Raw genomic sequence first — 25,589 nt, 5'->3', positions numbered from 1 at the left:
AGAGAATATAACCTACAACAGTATTGATTACAGCATAGAGTCTGAGACCAATACAAAAAGAGTTAACTTATTTAATGATGCAAATGGGTTTTCAATTGATTAGTGGCCTACTGTAGAAACGGTGCAGTCTTAATTTTTAGTTGCTCAAAATCTCTTTGTTTTACATTAAGCTGCTCAATTCGGTTTGAGCAGACATTATTCGGTACAAACCATGTCTGGTCAAAGTGTGTGGCATTTGTTCTATGTTTACATAGATGTATTGGTCTAACAAAGGGTTTTCAAACTGAGTACCACAAGGAAGTAGTGGTTGTTTAGAGAAAAACAGTGCAAAATTCAATTCCTGTCTCTGAAAACACTAAAATAAAGTGTTTCCTCTTCAGGGGTTTTATAGTGTAATATAACAGCTTCCTCGCTGATGGTTACCTGAGTATTTAGAGGAAGCTCTTGTAATGAAACACACCAGTTTAATTGTTTAAATCTTGACTTTATTTGAAATAACATACACAACTCAGTGCAGCTAGAGAAGACACATTATGAAGCAGTGCGGATGAGCATGTACACGTGTTTGTGACACACAGATCAGTAATTGCACTACATAGAAATTATTATTACTATTATTTTTACAGTATTGCTATACCCCTCCCCTTGGCATGACTTGAGCGACTGATTTCCAATCAGCCTCAAGTCTTGGGAGGATTCGAACTGGATTGCAATATCCGATTTGTAAAGAGTCCTTTTCCTTGACTTAAAAGCTTTTCCCTCAAACCGAGTCCTTTGCATTAAACGTTATAAGTTCCTGAGATCTGTCCATGGTATTATTGAGCCAAGTTTGGTCATTGTAGAAATACAACTCTGTTAAAATGTCACATCTTACCTAGGAAATGAAATTATCCACTGAAAAAAAAAACAAAAAAAAACGGGAAAGGCAAAAAACGGAACGGAACGAACAAAGTAAAAGAGAGAAGTACATAATTACAGTTATTTCTGACTGGTGCAGCCCATCTCCAAGTGGACCAATATGATGACAGAATTTGCTCTCTTCAAGCCCCTCCCCCAGGCAGACACGCTCACTAGCACCTCCAGCTCTGATTGGCTGGAAAATCCGCCCATCAGGCCCCAGTCGGCCCAAGCTGGGAGAGTGTGTCTTTGTTCCTCTCCCTTTTCTTTAAATTCACCCAGAGTCTTTTCTATCTTTCATCTTTTTTCTCACAGTCTCCTCAGGTTTTTCTCATCATTCGGCGCGTTTGCCAGGCTTGGAACTTGTTGTACGCAGCCTGAAGCATTTCCTCCAGGTGGCCCGTTAGCTTTTGCAATCAGAAAACACAGGAAATTAATATGTAGTTCCACTGTAAGTGCATCAGAATATTTATAAATGCCCTTAAAACCTTTTAAAATTTCACATAATATAAACAAAAATATCAAAAAGCACGGTTTATATATGGAAAAAATCCAAATACAGGAATCACACTAGAAATTATAGACACCTTAAACCTCAAATAACATACATTTTAGCACAGAATAATTAAATTATGTAGTTTAACAAAAGTATAAGTTGCACAACTGCAGAATTGAACTCTGTTTGCATCATTAACTCATTATTTTCCTGTTTATGCCTGTAAAGCTGCTTTGAGTTTGAAACAATTTGAATTGTATAAAGCGTTATAGAAATAAAGGTGACTTGACTAAACCCTCCAAAATATCTTACCACATTGACTTTCGTTGTAGGTGCTTTACTGTATCTTATTTTGAATCATAAACTCTTCAACCCTCTGCTACTCTTCACTTTTAAGGGTCACACTCGTGATCCTCGGCAGTAACTTTTCTTAATGAAAGGAATGTACTATATTTTGTTGCAAAAATATGAATTATTGAATAGGGGATTTCATGGACCTCACCTACAGTGTTCACTATAAACTATGTACCATTTATTTCTATATAATTCAATAAAATATATAAATAGTCTTTATGCATTAAAAATATATAGCTGGGTTTTAAAATTTACCATTCATTTCCTATGGCGGTCATTGACCACAAAGATCACAAGTGTGACTATTTTTTAAGACCATTTAGCATTATCTAAATCATCATGTCCACATTTTTTGTGTTCATATAAGAAGTGCCACACAAGAGGGTTGAACAACACTCTATCCTGAACCAGTTTTTCCACACAATTGTGGAAATGGCCAATTCTGAAAAGCATTAATTATTCATGTGTACTCTAAGCAGTATTCAAAGAACCCATTACAGTAAATGGAGGGGGTGTGGTCAGGGGCGTGGCCTTACATTAGTGCTCAAATACTGCCGTTGGATCTTCTCTTGAAAGGGGCGGAGCTTCGTCAACTGGAATCTCTCCAGGTTAGATTTCATCTTTACCACCTGTATGCAGGAGGGAGGGACAGATAAAACAAATCATGTTGCAAAAAAACAATACAAGTATAAAATATATACTGAGGCACTCGATTAATTAGTTTTTTGAAAAATATAAAAAGCCTTTATTTTTTAATGGCTTAGATTTTAAAAACAGGTGATAAGCTGTTCACTTGTCAAATTAATCGAGTGACTTGGATTGTTTTTCTTATGAGTGGAACCATCACTACACCCAAAGAGCACAGAGATACTGAAGGTGCAGCACTTTTTGCATTCCTTGTATTTATAAAAATATATACAGGTCCTTCTCAAAAAATTAGCATATTGTGATAAAGTTAATTATTTTCCATAATGTAATGATAAAAATTAAACTTTCATATATTTTAGATTCATTGCACACCAACTGAAATATTTCAGGTCTTTTATTGTTTTAATACTGATGATTTTGGCATACAGCTCATGAAAACCCAAAATTCCTGTCTCAAAAAATAGCATATTATGAAAAGGGTCTCTAAACGAGCTATTAACCTAATCATCTGAATCAACTAATTAACTCTAAACACCTGCAAAAGATTCCTGAGGCTTTTAAAAACTCCCAGCCTGTTTCATTACTCAAAACCGCAATCATGGGTAAGACTGCCCCGACCTGACTGCTGTCCAGAAGGCCATCATTGACACCCTCAAGCAAGAGGGTAAGACAGAAAGAAATTTCTGAACAAATAGGCTGTTCCCAGAGTGCTGTATCAAGGCACCTCAGTGGGAAGTCTGTGGGAAGGAAAAAGTGTGGCAAAAAACGCTGCACAACGAGAAGAGGTGACCGGACCCTGAGGAAGATTGTGGAGAAGGACCGATTCCAGACCTTGGGGGACCTGCGGAAGCAGTGGACTGAGTCTGGAGTAGAAACATCCAGAGCCACCGTGCACAGGCGTGTGCAGGAAATGGGCTACAGGTGCCGCATTCCCCAGGTCAAGCCACTTTTGAACCAGAAACAGCGGCAGAAGTGCCTGACCTGGGCTACAGAGAAGCAGCACTGGACTGTTGCTCAGTTTTGCATGTTCGGAAATCAAGGTGCCAGAGTCTGGAGGAAGACTGGGGAGAAGGAAATGCCAAAATGCCTGAAGTCCAGTGTCAAGTACCCACAGTCAGTGATGGTCTGGGGTGCCATGTCAGCTGCTGGTGTTGGTGCACTGTGTTTTATCAAGGGCAGGGTCAATGCAGCTAGCTCTCAGGAGATTTTGGAGCACTTCATGCTTCCATCTGCTGAAAAGCTTTATGGAGATGAAGATTTCATTTTTCAGCACGGCCTGGCACCTGCTCACAGTGCCAAAACCACTGGTAAATGGTTTACTGACCATGGTATTACTGTGCTCAATTGGCCTGCCAACTCTCCTGACCTAATCCCCATAGAGAATCTGTGGGATATTGTGAAGAGAAAGTTGAGAGACGCAAGACCCAACACTCTGGATGAGCTTAAGGCCGCTATCGAAGCATCCTGGGCCTCCATAACACCTCAGCAGTGCCACAGGCTGATTGCCTCCATGCCACGCCGCATTGAAGCAGTCATTTCTGCAAAAGGATTCCCGACCAAGTATTGACTATTGAGTGCATAACTGAACATAATTATTTGAAGGTTGACCTTTTTTTTGTATTAAAAACACTTCTTTTATTGGTCGGATGAAATATGCAAAATTTTTTAGACAGGAATTTTGGGTTTTCATGAGCTGTATGCCAAAATCATCAGTATTAAAACAATAAAAGACCTGAAATATTTCAGTTGGTGTGCAATGAATCTAAAATATATGAAAGTTTAATTTTTATCATTACATTATGGAAAATAATGAACTTTATCACAATATGCTAATTTTTTGAGAAGGACCTGTACTACTTCCTAATTTTTATATGGAAATATTTTAATTTGAAGTAATTGCAGGTGTACTCCTTGACCTTCTCCTCCAGGAAAGGAGTGCTGACGGGGAAACAGGACCAGAAGTGTCGGAGCAGCTCTCCAGCGGCCGTGTATAAGTGCTTCAGCTCGCCCTGAACATCAGTGGGCACTAATTCTATAGAAATAAACACAAAGAAAGAATAGATCAAGTTAATGGACAGTAAAATGCCTTAATGAGACTTCAAATGCCTGGTTTAAACTCGTCGCAATAGCAGAGTGCATTGAAGTCTAAGCTGAGGCGGGTACATTTAATATTATTATTATAATGGGATGAATCGAGAGAGTGAGGTCAAACACTGACGGTTAATGGTCTGTTGGCCTCCGCCCAGCATCAGAACTCCTCCAGGTGACAGCGCTGTGATGGCGGAGCTCGCTGCACTGCTTGACATCACCTAAAACAGGCCAGAAAATAAAACACAGTCTAGAATGCAAGTTTCATACTTTTACCCACAGATCATCCACATCGACCTCTCACTGGTGTACCTGCGTCAGGCGGGGTTTATAGTTCCTCATCTCCTGCTGGATAATGCTGACGGAGTTGATAATGTCCTGACTGGTGGTGTAATGCTGCGACTGGAGCGGAGTCGGGCCGTGGGAATATCTTACAGGAACAAACAAATTTTAAAAAAGACTTAATATGAAGATCTGTAGATTATCCAAACATCTACACGGTGTCTGGCAGATACTGAATAAAGGCGCTGGGTGTTTACCTGTCTGATTTCTTCAGGTTCAGAGCGATGGTCTTACGCACAGTCTCACCCTGAAGGTCATCATATTCTATGGCTTCCTGTAATTTCAACTGAAGAGCCACAAAAAAACATGATAATCTAGTGTTATTCATGTTAAAAAAAGAAAGACGGATAAAAGACTAATATTTCCTTAACAATTGATACTTATTATATATATATATATATTTTTTTTAAATGGATTGTTTCAAAATGTGGATAATTATCAAAAGTCATTATTGTTAGACAATTTTTTTTAATTATGGCTTAAAAGTAAGGGGTCGAAACCATAAATTGAGACTATGAGATAAAAAAAACTCAATGACATAAAAAGATGAAATTATGGCAAAAAGACAGAATTATGAGATTTAAAAATCTTTTCTTTATATAAATATATATATAATTATGAGAAAGTAATAATTATGATAAAAAGTTGAACCTTTGACAAAAAGTTATAATTATGACAAAAACTCTTCATGTAGAAATTATGACTCATCTCATAATTATGATTTACCTAAGCATGATTTTGAAAAATATGGATAATTGTTACATTTAAAATGTAATTATTATTATTATATATAATAATTGTATTTATAAAGCTACATTTTGCTACATCTGCTTTGTGTCGTGCCTGACAACATCCATTAACCCTGGTAAAATCCTTGTAATGCACAACCTCGAGTGGCGTTTCACCTTTTTGAGTGGCGGCTGAAAGAAATCTGAATCTCTGGAGTTCCCATCAGTGCTGCTGGTCTCACTGGCTTGATCACTGGGAGCGTCCCTATATAACACACACACAGAATATTAAACACATGCAAACACATGCAAACACACACACTCGCTGTTGAGTCGCTTACGCTCTGCGAAGGCCGGCTGCCAGCACCATGGCACTGTGGTGGTTAAAGCGTTTGATTATGGCGGAGTTGCTGTTTTCTCTCAGTGATTTGTTTGAGGTGTTTGATGAAGTGGGAACTTTAGCTGTGCCGTAACCCTTCAGAGAAACACAGAGAGAACCAGTTTCACCAAACAATCCTACATGGAGAGGAACTGTAATTTAAAGTCTAACATCACTCACCTCATCCAATGACTTATCCTCGAGTGAGAGCAGATCCACCATTGGGTTCTTCACTCCTTGGTTCACCATAGATTTCTGACCTGAAAAATGTGAATAAACAAACTCCATCAGAATACAACAACTCACACATAGACACAGAAGAGCCATTTAACACGCTCAGATGAAGTCAACAGTCCAAGGGAGATTCCTGCAGAGTATATAAGATCTCAAAACTACATAAAGACTTCACAGGTACAGTACCCTTCTCGTCCTGTTTGGCACACTCGGAGAAGATGTCCTGCTGGCCCGTGTTGATCCGGTCCCTGTGGAAGTAATGAGACTGAAAGAAGCGCGTCCAGAACTCCTTCTCCGTCATGTTGTGAGGAACGTTCTCAGCGTATTTCTGCTTGACTGCAATCAAAGACAAAGAGAGACAGAAAAGGGTCATATTCGACACTTTCGTAGCATTTTATTTGTCCCTAAAGTCTCAAAAGAGTTATAAATTCTAAATCTTTCACTACTTTTGTGAGACCTTAAACAGGGTACTATACCTTTAAGACTACTATATGTAAACGACATTTGTTATGATTGATTTGACCAACTTTGTGTCAAATTCTAACATCATTAGATGTATCCGTCGTAATTGACATTTTATGTAGAACTTTTATCTAATAATTATGATTTACTTAAGACAAAAATATGGAATTATGAGGAAAAATTCCATAACTATGAGAATATGAGAAAGTAATAAATATGACATAAAACCTTTGACAAAAAGCCATAATTGTGACAAATTTTATGTAGAAATTATGACTTTTCTCTTATAATTATCTTTTACTTAGGCATGACTTTTTTCTTTCTTTTATGTGGCACAAAAGGGCTTTCATTCATAATGCATTGTGACGAGCTCAATAATAAAACATGGAGAGAAACAATTCATTCAATACTAAAAGGTATCAATAAAAAGCATTATGTATTTTTATACTTATAAGAGTAACGCACTGTTAGCTGCGTTAACTGTGGCAAAACATACTGGGATAAATTGTGAGTCTATTAGTTTATAAATGATTTGTGTTCTAAATCAGTCACTTATGAGGATCCATATCAGTTCAGATGCCGACTTAGAAGGAAGCTAGACAGCAAGGCGGCTCACTAGGGTTTGAAACAGACACATCGCTTGCAACGATAGAGATAGTTTGAGTGAGATCTTAATCACATATCTCACCTGTAGGGTAAGTCCTGAAGATGGACTCGATGATGTCAGAGGTCAGATTGTACCGCAGGCCGTTGCATCCGTCTGTCTGTGGTCTGATGTCAGCCTGTAACCACGATGACATGATCATGAGGTGAATTTACACTGTAAATGCTCTCGTTAAATCACGATGATTATTATAAATCATTTATCCATGCACATCATTATTATTTTTTTTAATTCATATGCACTCTTTAATAAGAAATCAGCTTTCCTGTAGCTCAAACAGTAGAGCGTTGGCGCTTGAAACAACAAGGTCATGGGTTCGATTCCCAGGGAAAGCAAGAGCTGATGAGAATGTAAATGTTGTACTTTGAAATGCAATGCAAGTCGTTTTAGGATAAAAGCGTCTGCCAAATGCATAAATATAAATGTTAAACGTTAACCTCCAAAATACATCTGTTCTCTTCGTGACGTGCGTCTCGGCGGAGGGTGGGACTAATTAATATCCTCCACAATCTGACATTCAGATCTACGTCAATATAGTTAGCAACGCCCAACTTCCTACAATCCAATCAATTCCAGAGGCCGACATTTTCCAGAGTCCCTACATTTTTTTTCCCATTCCAGATGCCATTTACCTTGGATGTATATCACAATAGGGAAGAAATGACTATCGCAAATTCAGTTTCATGCCGATTTTAAACTGTTAGCCTTGTGATACGTTTAAACCAACTAAGCGTGCCGTAGACTTGTAGTCAAGACCGCCTAAACCGAGACCAAGACACTACCAAGACCAGAGGGTATCGAGACCAAGACAAGACCAAGACCAAGACCAAGTCGAGACCAAGACCAAAAGTCGAGACCAAGACCAAGTCGAGACCAAGACCACAAGTCGAGACCAAGACCAAGTCGAGACCAAGACCACAAGTCGAGACCAAGACCAAGTCGAGACCAAGACCACAAGTCGAGACCAAGTCGAGACCAAGACCAAGTCGAGACCGGAGGGAAAAAAACAGACTATTGAAGCTAAGTAATAACTTGTAAGATTATGTTTTGCATTGCCTGCCTATCTCTGCCGATTTCGAAGTCTCCAAATGAATCCATTTTGCAACTTTTAAATACATAATTATATTTTTAAAAACGAAATTATAGGCTTAAGTGCAGGATCCGAAAGTTGGTCGTTTTGTCGCTATATGGTTACACACACACACACACACACACACACACCGTTGGCGGTGCGCTCAAAGTCATCTGTCAGTTGTGCTGCAGTAACCCAAAATCTCCTGAATGAAGTTAAAACCCATCATGTCACTGATATGTGTTTTACTAAATATTAATACATCAAAAACATGATATGTGTTTTTTAAATCAAGTGATCAAAGTGCTCGTTGCCGCTGCGATCAGTGGCGTGGATACGGTGTTTTCTCGTGTGGCTCGCGCACACCGCACTGTCTTAACTCGGATGCGCGCTTTAATCCGTTGCGGATATCGTCGTGGATATTGTAGTATTGTATTGCTAAATCCCCTGACCACTATGTCGGTCTGAGACAGCGAGACCTAGACAAGACCGAGAGGTCCGAGACCAAGACAAGACCAAGACCAAAGACCGTCAAGGCCGTGACAAGACCGAGACCGTCTCGAGACATACATCACTAGCGTGCCGCACAAGCCCTGAAAAGTGAAGCCAAAACGTCTTGATCGCCCCCCCGGTGGCCGGTCCTAGTATAGGTCATAAACCCCGCCTCCCTGTGTTATTCAACAGGATGTGAGACCAACTAAACAATTAAATTACACTTCAAATATCTTTTTTCTAAAGGTGGTTTCTGTCATTTGCTGTCGTTTTTATCACACTGATGTAAGTTCAAGTGTCTGTTTTTAAAATAAGTTTGTTTTTAGTTAGTTACGTGACGCTTGATTGACAGCTGTGATTGACAGGTTCTCTCTCACTGAAGCACCAACGGACTTTTTTTCGGGACCTTCGGAGGACTGAGGAGATTGTATTTACTTTATTTTAACAAGCCTCTTGTACTGCCATCAACAGACATCAAAATTGGAGCAGAACGGAGCAGACATTTACAATAAGTGCAGGGAGAGTGCATTCTGCGAGAGTGAGGGCGGGGCGTTGATATCGCGGCTTTACTTCCTGCTCACGACTGCGCAGCTCTGGTCCCGAGATTGCTACAGCGCAGACTCAAGTCCCAAGATGTCAGCGCCATATCGGGACACTGGCGGCTTCAGTTCTCACCAATGGAAGAGAGCGAAGGGAGAGAGTCATCCATCTTTTTTTACAGTCTATGGTTTGAACTCACCAGGAAGGCAGCAGAGATGCCCACTTCCTGTTGTTTGTTGTTGGCGAGGGAGTGCTCCACAGAATTCAGGCTCATCCGATTGGCCCAGAACTCCTCAGCGCTGATCACCTGACTCACCACTAAGTCCTTATAGAGCTGGAACAGAACAGGGTCTTCCTGCAACATCCTGAAACATAAAGCATCAGCTGGAGGTCAACCAACACCAATTTGCTGATGTTATAGTGACACAATAATCTAATGATGGCAAATGAGATGCAAGCAAAACTTTACCTGTTCTTCTCCTCCAGCTCTTTATTGGCTTTCTTCTTGAACTTGGGCAGGAGCTGCTGTAGCAGTTCTTTGATGGCGTCTCTGTCCTTCAGTGCTGTGCTCTCATTGGCGAAATGAAAGGTGCTGCTTTCTCCAGTGTGCAGAACCAGCTGGAGCTGGATCTTTGCCTTCCCATCAGGACTGATCTTCTGACCTGCACAGGTATAGAAAAAAAAGTCAACAAACAAATAAATATATATACACTGATGAGCAAAAAACATTATGACCAGTCACAGGTGAAGAGAGTAGCATTGATCATCTCCTAACAAGGCCACATATTAAGATGCAGGAGAAATGGACATGAATAAAGATCTGAGGGACTTTGACAAAGGCCAGATTGTTATGGCAAGGCGACTCGGTCTGAGTATCTCTGAAACGGCAAAGATTATGTGTTGCTCCCGGTCAGCCGCGGGGCTAAGCTCGGCTGGCATCCAGGCTACAACATAATTGGAGTGAGCAGAACCTTCTACCACAAATTTAATTTCCATGCTAACAGTGACTACTAAACATGATTTTTATTTTTTAGTCTGACTTGTGATTTCTACATTACCATATTTCATGACTGAACTTGAAAGGTTTATACACTGTTAAAAATCGATTTCACTGCAAAGAAAAATCTAAAATGGATTTCTAATAGTATTAATCCATGCATAATGTTGGGTTTTTAAGGCATTGCTATAAGTATTTTAACACGTCAAAGGTTGCACCAGTGCCGTTCGTCGGTCCTGGAGGGCCAGCGTCCTGCAGAGTTTACCTCCAACCTCAATTATACACACCTGAACCAGCTAATCAAGGTCTCACTAGGCATACTAGAAACTTTCAAGCAGATGTGTTGGAGCTAAACTCTGCAGGACGCTGGCCCTCCAGGACCGAGTTTGGTGACCCCACACCAAACAAACCCAAATGAGGCTGAAATGTGGGTGTAACTCACAGCGGATGTCGGCATAAAGGTGGCTGACCGAAAAGCGGTCCTTCCCTTCTGGACCCCAGGCGATCCGCTCGGCCATCAGGTACAGGGTCCCGTCCTGCTTTCTCTGACGGACCCTCTTCACCACCAACAACACCTCCTCGGACAGAGACGCCATGACTACACAAACAAAGGGACGTGCAAACCTCATTATTAATGCAGGACATTCAGATTAAAGATTTATTATGTGAACATAAATTGAACCTCCTTATTAAAGATGCCTCATCACATAGTTTGTGGTTTGTGAAGGAAATAATGGACTCAAAACCCATTAAAAACCTTTTAAGGGTTGTGAAGAAGGGTGTGCATTTAGCAGCTCTCAATAAACAAAACAAAACAAAAAAAACATGCAGAAACAAGATATTGCATCAGAGACAAAACAGCCAATAATCAGATTCTAAACAGATATTAAATATCTATATCTGATTTTAAGTCAGATATGACAACAGATTCAGATCAGACTCAGAATAGAAATCGAATCAGATCAGATATGACAGATTCAGATTAATCCGATATTAAATCAGATTCATATCAGATGGAGCTAGCAGTACTAGCACATGTCACTTATTCTTCACAAAACCCTTTGTTAAAGTCAATTAATTAAGACTCATTCTCAGTGTATGTAGAAATACAGAATCTAAACTACTGTTGCTTAATGCCAGAGACATTTTAAACACAACAAAACACATTTTAAACACATAAAGGTGAAGAATCTGAAATCTGCAACTGAAAGCTGAACTCACGCTCACAGCCGGTGACTTTAATTAACTGTTTTATTTCAATTTAATAAACCCTCACCTGGCGCTCCAAAGCAGCTGAAGCTGAAGCCTCAATATTGATCTTGTGGTAAGCGACGTGAAATCAGTGTTAATGTCAGTATTTGTGTTTTATTTACAGTCGTTACGGACGCCGTGAGTGACAGCAGCCCTCAGATCCGCCTTAGAAACAGAGTGAAGCCAGAAACAGTGACGCGCTTCCGAATAATGGCTGCCAAACGGAACATATTTTAAAATAAAAGTTCTGGATATGGTCAATGGATTCCATTTTAATAATATAATAATATAACATAATATAACAGTAATAAAATATAACTGTAATATAATATAATCATAGACTGTAAAAAAAATCGCATAGAACGCTCCGTATTACAATCATAAAACATATCGATTGTGTATTTATTTAGAATGCAATATAACTTTTATTTTGACAGCAGACATCGCTCGTGTTCCGACTACTTTCCTTATTGGTGCTGATGGAACTAAAATGCAACTTCCATACATGAAAGCAAGTGACAGTTCTTTCTTTGTGTTCATCACCAGGAGAAGTCAATGAATTGGTTTGGGTTTGGTTTCAATGGCTTTGGTCAGATACGGCCGGCAGATGTAACCTGTAAAGTGAACACACCTGTCCTGATTTCAGATGTGTGTAGATCATGTGTGCTCATATCAGACTGTAGAGTCAGAGCCAGCTGGAGCTCCAGAGCTCATGTGCATCACTCAGACTGTAAGTGAACAAACATATTTTCTTAAATAGATGATTTTACTTTGCTTGGTTTTTCTACAATATTAGTCACATTTACTATAGCCTACCTAAGCTATGATAAAATAAAATAACTGGTAGATAACACTTTACAATAAGGTTCATTAGTTAACTACCTTGGTCACCATGAACTAAGAATGAACAATAGTTCTTCAGCATTTATAAATCTAAGATAATATTAATTTCAACATTTACTAATACATTATTCAAATCAAAGGTTGTATTTGTTAACATTAGTTAATGCACTCTAACATGAACAAACAATGAACAGCTGTATTTTTATTACTAACATTAACAAAGATGAATAAATACTGCAACAAATGTATTGCTCATTGTTAGTTCATGTTGAACTAATGTTAACTAATGAATCTTATTATTTTGTATTAATATTTTAATATGATTAATATTTTGTGCATATCATTTTGTGCTTACATTTTATGCATATCCTTTGCTCACATTATATACTGTATTATATATCTAACTACTTATCTTCTATCTGTAATGTGTTTTGTTGCAGGTGGCAGTCATGTGTGTGTGTCAGGGTTCGGGTCTGGGTCATCAGAACAGGTGTGCGGAGACACTGTCCCAGAGAGTCAGGGGTGCACAGACGCTCTCATCAGTGAAAGACACCTGATGCTCACCTTCACAGACAGAGTGGAATGCTGGGAAATACAGCAGCCACAAAACAAGCTTGTGTGGAAGAGGGAGCAAGACCTCTCTGGCAATACCGGTAATATACAGACGTGCACAGCCTTATGTTGTTAAAGGGACACTCCCCCGTTTTTTCATATTGAAGGGTTAGTTCACCCAAAAATGAAAATGATGTCATTAATGACTCTCCCTCATGTCGTTCCAAGCCCGTAAGACCTCCGTTCATCTTCAGAACACAGTTTAAGATATTTTAGATTTAGTCCGAGAGCTTTCTGTCCCTCCATTGTAAATGTATGTACGGTATACTGTCCTTGTCCAGAAAGGAAATAAAGACATCATCAAAGTAGTCCATGTGACATCAGTGGGTTAGTTAGAGTGTGTTGAAGCATCGAAAATACATTTTGGTCCAAAAATAACAAAAACTCCGACTTTATTCAGCATTGTATTGTCTTCTGGTTCTGTTGTGACATTTTGATAGCACTTAGCTTAGCCCAGTTCATTCATTAGGATCCAAACAGAGATGAAGTTAGAAGCGACCAAACACCTCCACGTTTTCCCTATTTAAATACAGTTACACGGATTTATTTTGGTGACACAAAATAAAACGTGGCGCTTTTCTAAGCGTGTAAAATGGATGAACGCCATACATTATAGTTATCCATTTTCAGGGTATCCGCGGGGTCTTAAAGTATTAAAAGGTGATAAATCAATTTGGGGAAAATTAAGACCCTTAAAAAGTATTAAAAAGTCTTATCACGGCTTTATAAAGTCTTACATTTTGAAAGTATTTTTTCTGAATTAGCTGTCCAACAGTTTGAGTCCCAAAAACATCGTAATAGTGTGTGAATTTAGTCATTTTTATTAAAAAAAACTTTGCTTTGATTTACTATCCCAGCCTATTTTATTTTTTTTATTTTTTATCAGAGTGGTCTATATTCTTTATCACAAACTAAAACTGTTAATTTAAAAGTATCACTGATGTAAATGGTTACAGCTTGAAGTGGCGGTGAGGTATTAAAAAATATTGAGAAGGTCTTGAAAAAGTCTTGAAAAGGTATTAAATTGACTTCAAGATTCCTGCATATACCCTGATTTTACACGCTTAGAAAAGTGATTGAGCGCACGCACTGAGACGAGAGAGGTATGTATGATGTATCAACTCGTCTTAGTTAAAGCAACACCAAGTAACTTTTCCTCTGCGGTCGCCCTACAGGTTGGAAGCGGAATTGTCCATTACCGCTGTGGTAAATAATTTAGCCTAGCGCAGCTTACTGTCGCACGCTCGCTGTTTATCCAGCACCAGCTTTGAGATGAACGATGTCCACAGACAAGGTAGAGTAATTATGTTGCATGATTTCATGAAAGTATGATGTATTGCGACATCAGAAACGAAGAAAAACTAAAATAATGATTATTGTATCGCTTGACGTAAAGCAAGTCAAATTTGTAGTTTTCTTATGTCTCATTAGAACTACAGAAACGTGACCCGATCTGGCAATCTTACACAGCGTGGTTATAGCAGATATAGCGAAACCAGAAGTGCCTTTCACCCTGTTACGATTTAATGAACCACTGAAACGATTTTGGAAACAATATTTTGAGGTAAAACATCTTACTTAGTGTTCCTTTAAGGGAATAACATAGTTTAATATGAAAAAACGGTGGAGTGTTCCTTTAAGTAATTGGTACTGATATGAGGCATTTAAACAGGACCAACCGTCCCGCTGCCGTTGGTGCCAGGCGGGTACGTCATGCCCAGATCTCCTTTCTTCCGTGCGCTCTGCTCTGAGCTGTGTGCCGTGAGCCTGGCGTTGGGCACAGAACACGCTGTGCTGCTGACGTCAGTCGGGACTGTGTATTCCTGGGGATCTGGAAGGTACGAGGAATTAACACTTTACAATACGGTTCCATTAGTTAACATGAGCTAACAATGCAAAATACTTATAAAGCATTTATTAATCATAGTTAATTTTAATTTCAGTATTTACTAATAGTATTTAATATTAATAGTATTATTTAATAGACCCTTGGCTAACATGAACTGTTTTTATTTACTTATACTGTAACAAATGTATTGCTCATTATTCGTTAATGTGAGTTAATGGATTAAGGAATGAGTATTTTGCCCAAAATATACATTAGATTAATTGTAGAACTAATCTGCATTTATGGGTGAGTCTCACAAAACCTGTCAAGAACATATCTGTGTCATTTTTCAAATTATAAATAAGAAAATTAAGCATATTTTGAAAAATATTCATGGTAATTAACCCACTGGTGCTGTTTTTTTTTTCTGTTTTTTTTACTCTATCGGAATGGCACGAAACTTGGTAAAGGTTTTGGCTCTTTCTGTGTGATCACACAAAAAAAAAATCATGGACATGTTTCGAAAAGGTTAAACGGTCCTGAATAAAATAGTCACACATGTATTGTTCTCGGTCAAAAATGAAATGAATGGGAGACAAATCTCATCTAGTGGAAGCGTTTGGTACTGAGGCCAAACTAAATCTCACTGAAAGCTCATTTTTTGAGATCTTATCCTCAAATTTGGAAACCAGCTTGTTTAGATTTATTTATATATTTAGATTATATGTATTTATTAGCTTTGGTTTCCTCAGTTTTAGAGTAAAACATGGTTTGAAAATATAAATGTCTTTTTTAAGTTCACTTTTTTTACTTTTTGCCAAGTGTCTTTATGACGGTTAGTTTATGACAGTTTATGTTGGAAATTTCATTTATTTACAGGTAATACATGGATTATAACTATAGCATAAATATGATTTGGCACCATAAAATTCCCTTAAAATACTAAATATTGAATTAAAAACATTATCGAACTAAAATATAGTACATTCATTTCATTGGGGGGGAAAACATAGGTTATTTTTGCATTCAGGCGAGCTGTAACAGCATTTTTATTGTTAGCTAAAACCATGTAAAATAACTTTTTGTTATTAAAAATAAAGCTAAAATAAATATAAATATTAGATGAAAAACTTAAATAGAAAAATTGCCATTGCAACTAATTGAAGTAAAATAAGTTTAGATTGAACTGATACAATTGCGAAAAATAAAAATAAATTAACGCTAAACAGAAATATAAAAACTAATAAAAGTGACAAAAGCACATGACAAAATTATTAAAAATACTAAAATTTAAATAAAAACTGAAATTCTAAAAATTAAAAGCCAATTCAAAATTTTAATACATAATATAATAGTGCATAAATATTGCTAAAATAGCACAAAAAGCATTATTTTCACTGTAAATTATTTATATTTTATATATTATATTATTTAGTATTTGTTGCACCACCTCTAATTTATGCTTATTGTGAAAAATCATTGTATTACAGTAATGTTTAATGTCAAATAAAACGTCCTTTTCGAGACTACATTTTTAGCATTATTCATTTCTTTTGGTGTAAAACTTGCTCGATGTGTCTTTAAACTACTCAGTTCGCATGATAATGTTTTTAATGGTGTGTTGTTTTGGCAGTCACGGTCAGCTGGGTCACGGCGCTCTGGCGTCGCAGGACGAGCCTCAGGTCGTGGAGGCGCTGTGGGGCGTCCCGATCCGAGCTGTGTCCACTGGGAGCTGGCACTCCGCTTCTGTCAGCAGTGAGTGAGACTATCCCACTCACACTCCCCTTCAAATCCAGCCGTTTGCTTGCTCTTTGTGAGCATACTGTAAACACACTGCAAAAAATGTCTTGTCTTTTGTCTTGTTTCCAGTCCAAATATCTAAAAATTCTTAAATCAAGATGCATTTACTAAAGTAGTAAAATGCCATAAGATACTATGTCTTGTTTTATGGGGAAAAAATATCCAAATGAAGTGTTTTGTTTTTCTTAAAACAAGCAGTATGATGGCAGTGATCATCTTAAATCGTACAATTTTCTGTACGATACAAAGCGATATAATAGAATTTGTTTTGTTTTTTTTGAATGATGGAAACAGTGTTTATTTGTATAATTTTGTTAATTATGTGTTTTAGTTGTAATGTGTGATGTGTTTTTAAGCATTAATGTGAATGTATCTATGTCACCGCTCTGTGACAAACAGCATGGACAATAAAGTTAAACTCAACTCTACAGACTGTTCATCTGAAATCTGTCTGAAATAAATGTGTTGTTTATTGTGTGTAGCTGGCGGGGACCTGTATATGTGGGGCTGGAATGAAAGCGGGCAGCTCGGTCTGCCATCTAGAGGCCTGGAGGAGGAAAAACACAGAGCAAAAAGCGGTGGTAAAAGGACTAAAATATAAATGACTTTACATATGAATGTTTACTCAGGGCTGCCAACTCTCACGCATCCTTTTTCTCAGGCAGGGAAAAAACATTGGATTAGACAGAGCGGTAAACAAACTTTCAAAATCTGTCAATGTTATTCAAACAATAAATACCGTTTTGGCGCTCTTTAATGTGCCTCAGTTCAACCGATCATCTCTTCCTCTAGTCTAGTTATAGCATGAAATAAATAGGGATGCGCGATATATCGGCCACTTTATTGGTATCAGTTGATATACACTCACCTAAAGGATTATTAGGAACACCTGTTCAATTTCTCATTAATGCAATTATCTAATCAACCAATCACATGGCAGTTGCTTCAATGCATTTAGGGGTGTGGTCCTGGTCAAGACAATCTCCTGAACTCCAAACTGAATGTCAGAATGGGAAAGAAAGGTGATTTAAGCAATTTTGAGCGTGGCATGGTTGTTGGTGCCAGACGGGCCGGTCTGAGTATTTCACAATCTGCTCAGTTACTGGGATTTTCACGCACAACCATTTCTAGGGTTTACACAGAATGGTGTGAAAAGAGAAAAACATCCAGTATGCGGCAGTCCTGTGGGCGAAAATGCCTTGTTGATGCTAGAGGTCAGAGGAGAATGGGCCGACTGATTCAAGCTGATAGAAGAGCAACTTTGACTGAAATAACCACTCGTTACAACCGAGGTATGCAGCAAAGCATTTGTGAAGCCACAAAACGCACAACCTTGAGGCGGATGGGCTACAACAGCAGAAGACCCCACCGGGTACCACTCATCTCCACTACAAATAGGAAAAAGAGGCTACAATTTGCAAGATCTCACCAAAATTGGACAGTTGAAGACTGGAAAAATGTGGCCTGGTCTGATGAGTCTCGATTTCTGTTGAGACATTCAGATGGTAGAGTCAGAATTTGGCGTAAACAGAATGAGAACATGGATCCATCATGCCTTGTTACCACTGTGCAGGCTGGTGGTGGTGGTGTAATGGTGTGGGGGATGTTTTCTTGGCACACTTTAGGCCCCTTAGTGCCAGTTGGGCATCGTTTAAATGCCACGGCCTACCTGAGCATTGTTTCTGACCATGTCCATCCCTTTATGGCCACCATGTACCCATCCTCTGATGGCTACTTCCAGCAGGATAATGCACCATGTCACAAAGCTCGAATCATTTCAAATTGGTTTCTTGAACATGACAATGAGTTCACTGTACTAAAATGGCCCCCACAGTCACCAGATCTCAACCCAATAGAGCATTTTTGGGATGTGGTGGAACGGGAGCTTCGTGCCCTGGATGTGCATCCCACAAATCTCCATCAACTGCAAGATGCTATCCTATCAATATGGGCCAACATTTCTAAAGAATGCTTTCAGCACCTTGTTGAATCAATGCCACGTAGAATTAAGGCAGTTCTGAAGGCGAAAGGGGGTCAAACACAGTTTTAGTATGGTGTTCCTAATAATCCTTTAGGTGAGTGTATGTTCATTTTTAATGTTATCGGCCCGATAAGAAAATTTGTCCGATATATTAAAGCTGATAAATAATGTATTATGTCCTTCAGCTGAGACACTTCAGATGGACTGTTCACCATGAACGGTTTTGATGAATTGCTTGAAATATGAGTGAAATCTGTTTTTTTGTTAGGAAACACTGACCAGACCATAAATAAAGATGAAAAGAAGCAAGCCGATATGTTCATCTCAATTCAAGCGTTCCCTGCTCTAGTGGACGTCCCTAATGTGTCGGAGATCAGCAGGATCAGCTGTGGGTCGCGTCACACAGCCGCCGTCACAGGTGACATCACCAGGAGCGTAAACTGGACTCAAGAATGGACATGAAAAATCATTACCTTATTCTTTTCTTGTCTCTTTGTAGGTACAGGGGATCTGTACACCTGGGGATGGGGTAAGAGTTCGCTTTGTTTTATTTTTTGTTAAATAAATCAATGTAAATAGACTGTAGATACACTACATAAATGTTTTGAAAGAAGTCTCACCAAGGCTGCATTTGCTACAAAAATACAGTAATGAAATATTCTCACAGTTTAATATTTTTTTAGTTTAATATATGTTAAAATGTAATTTATTCCTGTGATCAAAGCTGAATTTTCAGCATCATTACTCCAGTATTTAGTGTCACATGATCCTTCAGAAATCACTCTAATATGATGATTTGCTGCTCAAATTTTTTTTATTATTTATTATCAATGTTGAAAACAGTTGTGCTACTTCATAAGTTTGATAAGTTGATGTACTACAGTAGTGGCCAAAAGTGATTTCTGAAGGGGATATTTGTTTTTATGACCCGTTTGATTAAACCAACAAAATATGAGGAATATATATATAAATATGAAGGAAAAACATGGTTATGACAAAAACAACAAAATCTTGATTATGGTATTTATCTGCCAAAATTATTTGGCAAAAAAAGGCAAACTACAGTTGCAGTTTTATTTTACCATGTAAAAAATGCATTAAAAAAGCCAAAAAGCTCACATAGACCACAACATAATCAGTTATTAATAATTTTTGGTTCTCTCTTGTTTTTGATGTGTTCATAATTTCTTTGCATGACATGCTGGTCAAAAACTATGTCCGCACAATTTGGCTTTGCGTTATCGCAAATAAAACAATTCACTCCAGGCACAACTACACAATATGCTTACAAAATCAATTTTTCTTTAATAATATTTAAATAAAGGGTGAAGATTTCAATTTTCCTAGGCTGGACATTACAGGATTCTTTGATGAACAAGATCTTAAGAACAGCATTTATTTGAAATAGAATCTCTTGTAACTTTTGATTAAATCTCTTGTCACTTTTGATTAATTCAGTGCGTCCTTGCTGAATATAAGTATTAATTTCTCTTAAATACTCAAACCTTCTGATTTGGTTGAGTGTGTTAATTGTTATTTCAAAAGTGCTAAAAGTTGCCTTTCCTCCGTCTGTCACATTATTAGGTCATTATGGACAGCTGGGACATTGCAGTGAAAATAGCGCAGATGAGCCGACGCTGGTGGATTATTTCCCTACGCACAGCATGTGTGTTCAGGATGTTGTCTGTGGGTTATGGAACACGTTTGTGTCCGCTGTGCCGAAAGAACAACCTCCATCCTGACAAAAACAGACCCATTTCAGAGTGCCAAATGAATACCAGGATGTCAAAGTTGCAGTATTAAGAGTTTATTAAATTAGGTACAAATATATGAACTAAAATACAGGATAGAAAGTAGATTTTTTTAAAGAGTGAGTAAAAAATGTTTTCAAACATATAAACAGTAGAAACATTAATAAGAATACATTCACATGCTACATTATTGACAGATTAAAGGCGTAGGTGAAAAATCTGGACCAGAGACGCTCCTATTCGGTGGAAACTTCACAACACAATCTTGAATGAACTGCAAAAGAAGATCGTCAGTCAGTGAGGATCAGGACAAATGCGGCCTTATGAGTTCAGAAGTCATAAATATCCTGTCATTTTGTTTGGGAAATTTCATATTTATTTCTCACTTTTTAGCTTCACTAAAAAACAGGATGCTTTTTTTTTTTTTTTTACACTAACACAAAATGTAATAGATGTAAATTAGGCGTGTAACTGATGCTTTATGTATTTTATCATTCTCATGCTGCAACAGAAAATGATATTTTATCATGTAAGCCAAATAAAATGTTAGGGAAAAAAAAGCGAAATGTTTAAAATGTACAAACTAAACCTGAAATAAATTAATTTGAAAATAAATTAATAAAGCTATATAGAAATGTTTTTTTAAACTAATAAAAGTGATAAAAGCACAAAACATAATTGCTCAAATAAAAATAATCAAATCTAAATATTAATAAATGCTATATAGTATATAATTTATACTAAAATAAAAATGCATAAATCAGCTAAATTAGTATTTTATCATTCATTTAGTGATTTAGTAGCTTTATCGCTATTCACTAAATAATACAAACTAAACTGGGCTGCGTTTCCCAAAATCATAGTAAGTCATACTATGTACTAAAAACGCTTTTCCTTTGCGTTTTTCGCGCACAGACGACAGCATTGTCAAAACGATCCCAAACGGATCTGCAAAAACGACTAAAATCACTGTATTCTGCTGCCAGGCCAGTAGGTGGCGATGACACTGTAAAGATACACTACGCATTACTTATAAACTAAACGCATATTATAAAACGGATAGTTCTGCGTTGTGCCTAACAACGCCCCTTGGCTGTTCTAAATTCACTGTAAAACACGGCTTTGCGTGGCTTTATTGCTTTAATACCGTCTATATTTAATATGCATGTACACAAATTCACGTTTTTTGTAGTTTACACAGAGCCAATAACGGTATGATGTAAATGAACGGCCAAAATGTCTAAAAACTTTTACATTTTTAGTTAAAAACTGTGTCGTGTAAACGGCCCCCCCAAGTAGATCCTAGAAGTACGATCTACTTCTACGAACCTCACAATGCTTTTGGGAAACGCAGCCCTGTGCAATAAACTTAATTAAACTAAAGGCAGCAAAATATGTCAGCTGACCAATTTGTAAATAAAATACTTTAAGCGAAATTCTCTCACCTGACAAAATCTGGAGATCTGGAGATGACGTGCTGAAATTCGGAGAGGTTCACTGTTCCATCTTTATCGATGTCCGACTCCTCCAGGATCTGCACAATTACATTAGTTCACATTAGTAGAGTTCATCTGCCAGATGTCCCTCTCGTTTGTCATGTGTGTATCCACCGGACTCACATTGCTTATGAGCTGCCTCATCTCCTCTACAGTGAGGCGAGTGTCGTCCGTCTCGCCAGTCAGGCAGTTCACCAGCTTCTCCAGATCTCTAGCATCAAGTGTACCGTCATCGTCAAAGTCTGCAGCGGAACAGAATCATGTTCAAGAACTGCTGTTTAATGGTGTTTGCTAAACTGTGAAAACTCAATTCAGAGCGTGTTCACACTTAGTTTGGTTCGCTTGGTTGGGAGTAAAAAAAACAACATTTAGTCCTGGTCTGCTTCGCGTTCACACTGGCATTTTAACACCGAACCTAAAGATGCCGAACCTTAAGACATAGGGATATGTTTAAAATATGATTGGCCGGCTTTTATTACTTGTATTACTGTTAAAGCTGCAGTCGGCAAGTCTGGCAGATGCCCCTCCCCCACTATCAACGGATACCCTCCCACCGAATCCGTGCTCGTCAGTGCGTGTGCACCAGGTTATCTGTGAACGCGCCCGTCTCATCAGCATCCATCAACACCATGGAGTATTTGGAGGTATGCTGTCCTGGCTTATCTACCGATAGATTGCAATTGCTAACGTCATTTATACTCTAAATGAGCTTACTTAATTTGTTAGTGTTTTTAAAGCGAGATACATCCGCCAACATTACTCTTCGTTACTGCGCGAACTTCAGGCGTGTGCATGTGATTGTAACGTGCGCGAGGGGTGGTGTGTGACCGATCTGTGATTGACAGTCAGATCTCACACCCCCCTGCGCTGATTGGACCCGATGATCCGGGAGCTGTGGATTTTTGCAAAACAAATAACACGCTCCAGGTGGAGTTAGAAGCTCGGGTTTTTTTTCTAAAACCACTTTATTTATGTTGTTCTGTCGGATTATAGTGTCGATTTTACTAAATATGATCAAAAAAATGTTGCAGACGGCAGCTTTAACTTACCGAACATCCAAACCAATGCTGTGTTCTGGGCTAAATGTGCTCGTTGTGTGTGTGTAGCTACATATGATGGTATTTTGACCAGCTGAGAACTCGTGGAGAGCTTATAAAATGTGTAAACGAGTCAAAACAGCGTCAGGAATCCCTCCGTCACACACACTAACACAGATCTGCTGTGAGGAGACGTGGCTTTGATGCCTGAACTGAACCGTGATGGGAAACATCACGACTATGAAGAGAAAAAACAGCTATGCTTGAGCATTCTGTCCCTTTTATAGTCGCATCTTGTGACATCATGTCCTGTTTTTGGTTCGTTACATCTCATCTTTAAGCGTCTCTATCTGTGTGTTTGAAGCACCAGGGTTCAAATGGCAGCGTTCACACTTATTCAGATGAACTGCACTAACAGAGCAATCGCACTAGGGTTTGTTTTAATCCAAATAAACATGCCATGTGTGAACACACGCAAAATGTCAATCTTTTCCATCTATTACCAAAGATCCGGAAGGCGTAATGGGACTTGATTTCCAGCGTTGCCGAATCGCTGAAGGCACTCAAGAGGTCCAGGAAATCCTCAAAGGTCAAGCTGCCATCCCTCAAGTCACAGGTCGAGAAGACGTGACAGATCCTTTTCCGGAAGGGGTTCGACTGTGAAGGATCGAAACAACAATAACAGCATATATACAGTTGAATAGGTGAAGGATTATAAGAAATTATGTTTTGCTTGAAGAAAATGAACCCTATTTTAAGAAACATTATGGTTTCTAAATTGTGACCAGAGTACAGACTTTATCTTTTACCTTCAGTTCAGGAAGCGTAAGGATCTTCTCCATGGACACCCTGGAGCTGTACGGCCCGTTTTCTCTGCCCTGGAGTTCAGAGAATCTTTTGTGTGCCCTTAACAAACGATAATCAATGACAATAGTATCATTACATTGAATGTCAAACACTTTTAAGTGTTAGTTAAGCATCCAAATAAACTTTCGGAGCCAATTTCAATAACTTTACTGCATGTTTATGTAGTTTAGTTATTGTCACAACAAGTAAATTGATACCTTGCTGTTACAAATTCACTTTACAAGGAATGCCAAAGCAAAATGTACCAGATGTGAAAATATTAAAACATTTAAAAAATAATACAAATATTAAAAAATAATATAAAAATCAGGATAACACTTTATTTTAAGGTGACATGAGTTACATGTTACTACATGTACTTATTATAGTAATGACAGTTAATTATGCAAAATTACATGTAATCATGTAACTTAACCCTAAACCAAACCTTAATCGTAACTCTATAGTAAGTACGTCGTTAATTAATATGAATTGGTACGTATTTGAGTAAGTACAATGTAACTACGTCACCTTAAAATAAAGTGTAACCAAAATCAGTTTTGGTTTTCAGTGACTGACAAAGTTAAAATATAAATATTAGGTGAAAAACTTCAATGAAAATTAAAATGGTCTCGGCAGATCACTGAAATAAAATTACTAAAAGTAAAACTGATTTAAATCGGAGTTAAATAGAAATATTAAAGATATAATTAAAATTGTAAAACAGTTTAAAAATGAAAAAATAAAGGCTATTTTAAAATTTAAAACATTATGACTTTACTTACAGTAAGATTTCTTGCTTAGTGAGAAATGTAAGCTCCTGTGTTACACAAAAAGGAAAAATATAAACAAATAAAAGCAACTCCTCTCTATAAAGAATACATTTATGTACATAAATAATAAATATATTAACTGTTACATGTGTCTGTCTCACCTGATACTCTGATAGAAGATCTTTCGGCAACTTACTCGCGGTTCCCCCCATTCCCGCCTGCTTTTGTTCTGCACGAATAGTACTTTAACTCTAAACTACAAAAAAGTCGATTAAAGTTACTATTGTTTCATAAAAACCACGGCAACTGGCTGAAGTTTAGATGTTTTTAGCCAAGAGGCTAAACAAACTTTGGCCGAAAGGCTGTGCGCTTCCGCTTCCTGGATGACACGCCAGTTGCTATGGAAACAGATTTGGCGTTCAAAGACCACAATGGATTTTTCTCTTATCTTCTTTTAGATGGGATTTTTTATTATTATTACAAGGAAATAATGTTTAGTTGTAAAAGAATAAAAATACCTTCTGCATATTCAACTGTGTTTTGTTTTTATGTGGAGGATAACTGTATAATTTTCAGTGAGTAGGGAACTAACAGATTTGAACTTGTTTATTTACCCTAATTAGTATATTTTTAACGTTACAGTGTTATTATTACAAGCAGTGAATAACACTGATGATCAACGTGTATTTAATACATAATCATTTCCTGGAGCATCTGATTACACATTGTTATTGTTAGTTCTAATGTGTCTATGGTTTATGATTGTGTCATATATTATTCTGACCAAATGTTTAGTAGGAAAGACATTCAATTATTCATATCATATCATGTTGCTCTGTCTTGGATCTGCAATTTGCCAATAATTTCAGAAGGTGGCATTACATCACAAATAATAAATGATCATGCCAACTATGATGTATTTATTTATTCATGAAATAAATAAACAATTTATTTACAATTTATAACATTTTATAGCTA

At 37.8% G+C, this 25,589-nt stretch overlaps 3 protein-coding genes across 3 annotated transcripts; 1 reads left to right on the top strand and 2 right to left on the bottom strand.

Moving 5' to 3' along the window:
* Window positions 1–463: 463 nt before the first annotated feature.
* gtf2h1 (general transcription factor IIH, polypeptide 1) lies at window positions 464–11,822 on the bottom strand. Its single transcript, XM_056272580.1, has 15 exons — window positions 11,670–11,822; window positions 10,836–10,991; window positions 9,866–10,058; window positions 9,596–9,761; window positions 7,317–7,410; window positions 6,353–6,502; window positions 6,113–6,192; window positions 5,895–6,028; window positions 5,731–5,818; window positions 5,023–5,111; window positions 4,796–4,913; window positions 4,614–4,704; window positions 4,312–4,427; window positions 2,284–2,376; window positions 464–1,304 (listed from the first exon to the last, which is right to left on the bottom strand). Exons 2-15 carry the CDS (start codon window positions 10,987–10,989, stop codon window positions 1,218–1,220), a joined length of 1,653 nt encoding a protein of 550 aa, XP_056128555.1. The 5' UTR covers window positions 10,990–10,991; window positions 11,670–11,822; the 3' UTR covers window positions 464–1,217.
* A 259-nt stretch (window positions 11,823–12,081) lies between these two features.
* Window positions 12,082–20,463, top strand: LOC130106457 (RCC1 domain-containing protein 1). The gene is made up of 8 exons (XM_056272587.1): window positions 12,082–12,374; window positions 12,928–13,140; window positions 14,772–14,937; window positions 16,561–16,682; window positions 17,210–17,308; window positions 18,977–19,126; window positions 19,208–19,237; window positions 20,293–20,463. The coding sequence occupies exons 1-8, from the start codon at window positions 12,200–12,202 to the stop codon at window positions 20,448–20,450; spliced, it is 1,113 nt and encodes a 370-aa protein (XP_056128562.1). The 5' UTR covers window positions 12,082–12,199; the 3' UTR covers window positions 20,451–20,463.
* Window positions 20,464–20,495: 32 nt separating this feature from the next.
* Window positions 20,496–24,999, bottom strand: cib1 (calcium and integrin binding 1 (calmyrin)). Its single transcript, XM_056272586.1, has 7 exons — window positions 24,773–24,999; window positions 24,624–24,658; window positions 23,802–23,898; window positions 23,496–23,649; window positions 22,079–22,197; window positions 21,905–21,993; window positions 20,496–20,733 (listed from the first exon to the last, which is right to left on the bottom strand). Exons 1-7 carry the CDS (start codon window positions 24,821–24,823, stop codon window positions 20,712–20,714), a joined length of 567 nt encoding a protein of 188 aa, XP_056128561.1. The 5' UTR covers window positions 24,824–24,999; the 3' UTR covers window positions 20,496–20,711.
* Between the last annotated feature and the right edge of the window lie 590 nt (window positions 25,000–25,589).

Source organism: Rhinichthys klamathensis, unplaced genomic scaffold, assembly GCF_029890125.1.
Source record: "Rhinichthys klamathensis goyatoka isolate OS25496 unplaced genomic scaffold, OSU_Roscu_1.1 h1tg000341l_1, whole genome shotgun sequence".
In the NCBI taxonomy this organism is placed as follows: domain Eukaryota; kingdom Metazoa; phylum Chordata; class Actinopteri; order Cypriniformes; family Leuciscidae; genus Rhinichthys; species Rhinichthys klamathensis.
The sequence above is the reverse complement of the archived record's forward strand: the minus strand, read 5'-3'. Positions and strand labels throughout refer to the sequence as shown.

Excerpts from the sequence above, each read along its gene's own strand:
- cib1 (XM_056272586.1), bottom strand. The coding sequence starts at position 24,823 with ATGGGGGGAACCGCGAGTAAGTTGCCGAAAGATCTTCTATCAGAGTAT. Across the intron at positions 22,198-23,495 it reads TTACGCCTTCCGGATCTTTG|ACTTTGACGATGACGGTACA; the intron begins GTAATAGATGGA and ends GTTCCGCTGCAG. Across the intron at positions 21,994-22,078 it reads TGAGGCAGCTCATAAGCAAT|ATCCTGGAGGAGTCGGACAT; the intron begins GTGAGTCCGGTG and ends GTAATTGTGCAG.
- gtf2h1 (XM_056272580.1), bottom strand. The coding sequence starts at position 10,989 with ATGGCGTCTCTGTCCGAGGAGGTGTTGTTGGTGGTGAAGAGGGTCCGT. Across the intron at positions 5,819-5,894 it reads GCAGCCGGCCTTCGCAGAGC|GGACGCTCCCAGTGATCAAG; the intron begins GTAAGCGACTCA and ends TGTGTTATATAG. Across the intron at positions 4,914-5,022 it reads AACCTGAAGAAATCAGACAG|ATATTCCCACGGCCCGACTC; the intron begins GTAAACACCCAG and ends TGTTCCTGTAAG.
- LOC130106457 (XM_056272587.1), top strand. The coding sequence starts at position 12,200 with ATGAATTGGTTTGGGTTTGGTTTCAATGGCTTTGGTCAGATACGGCCG. Across the intron at positions 14,938-16,560 it reads TATTCCTGGGGATCTGGAAG|TCACGGTCAGCTGGGTCACG; the intron begins GTACGAGGAATT and ends TTGTTTTGGCAG. Across the intron at positions 17,309-18,976 it reads ACACAGAGCAAAAAGCGGTG|GAAACACTGACCAGACCATA; the intron begins GTAAAAGGACTA and ends TTTTTTTGTTAG.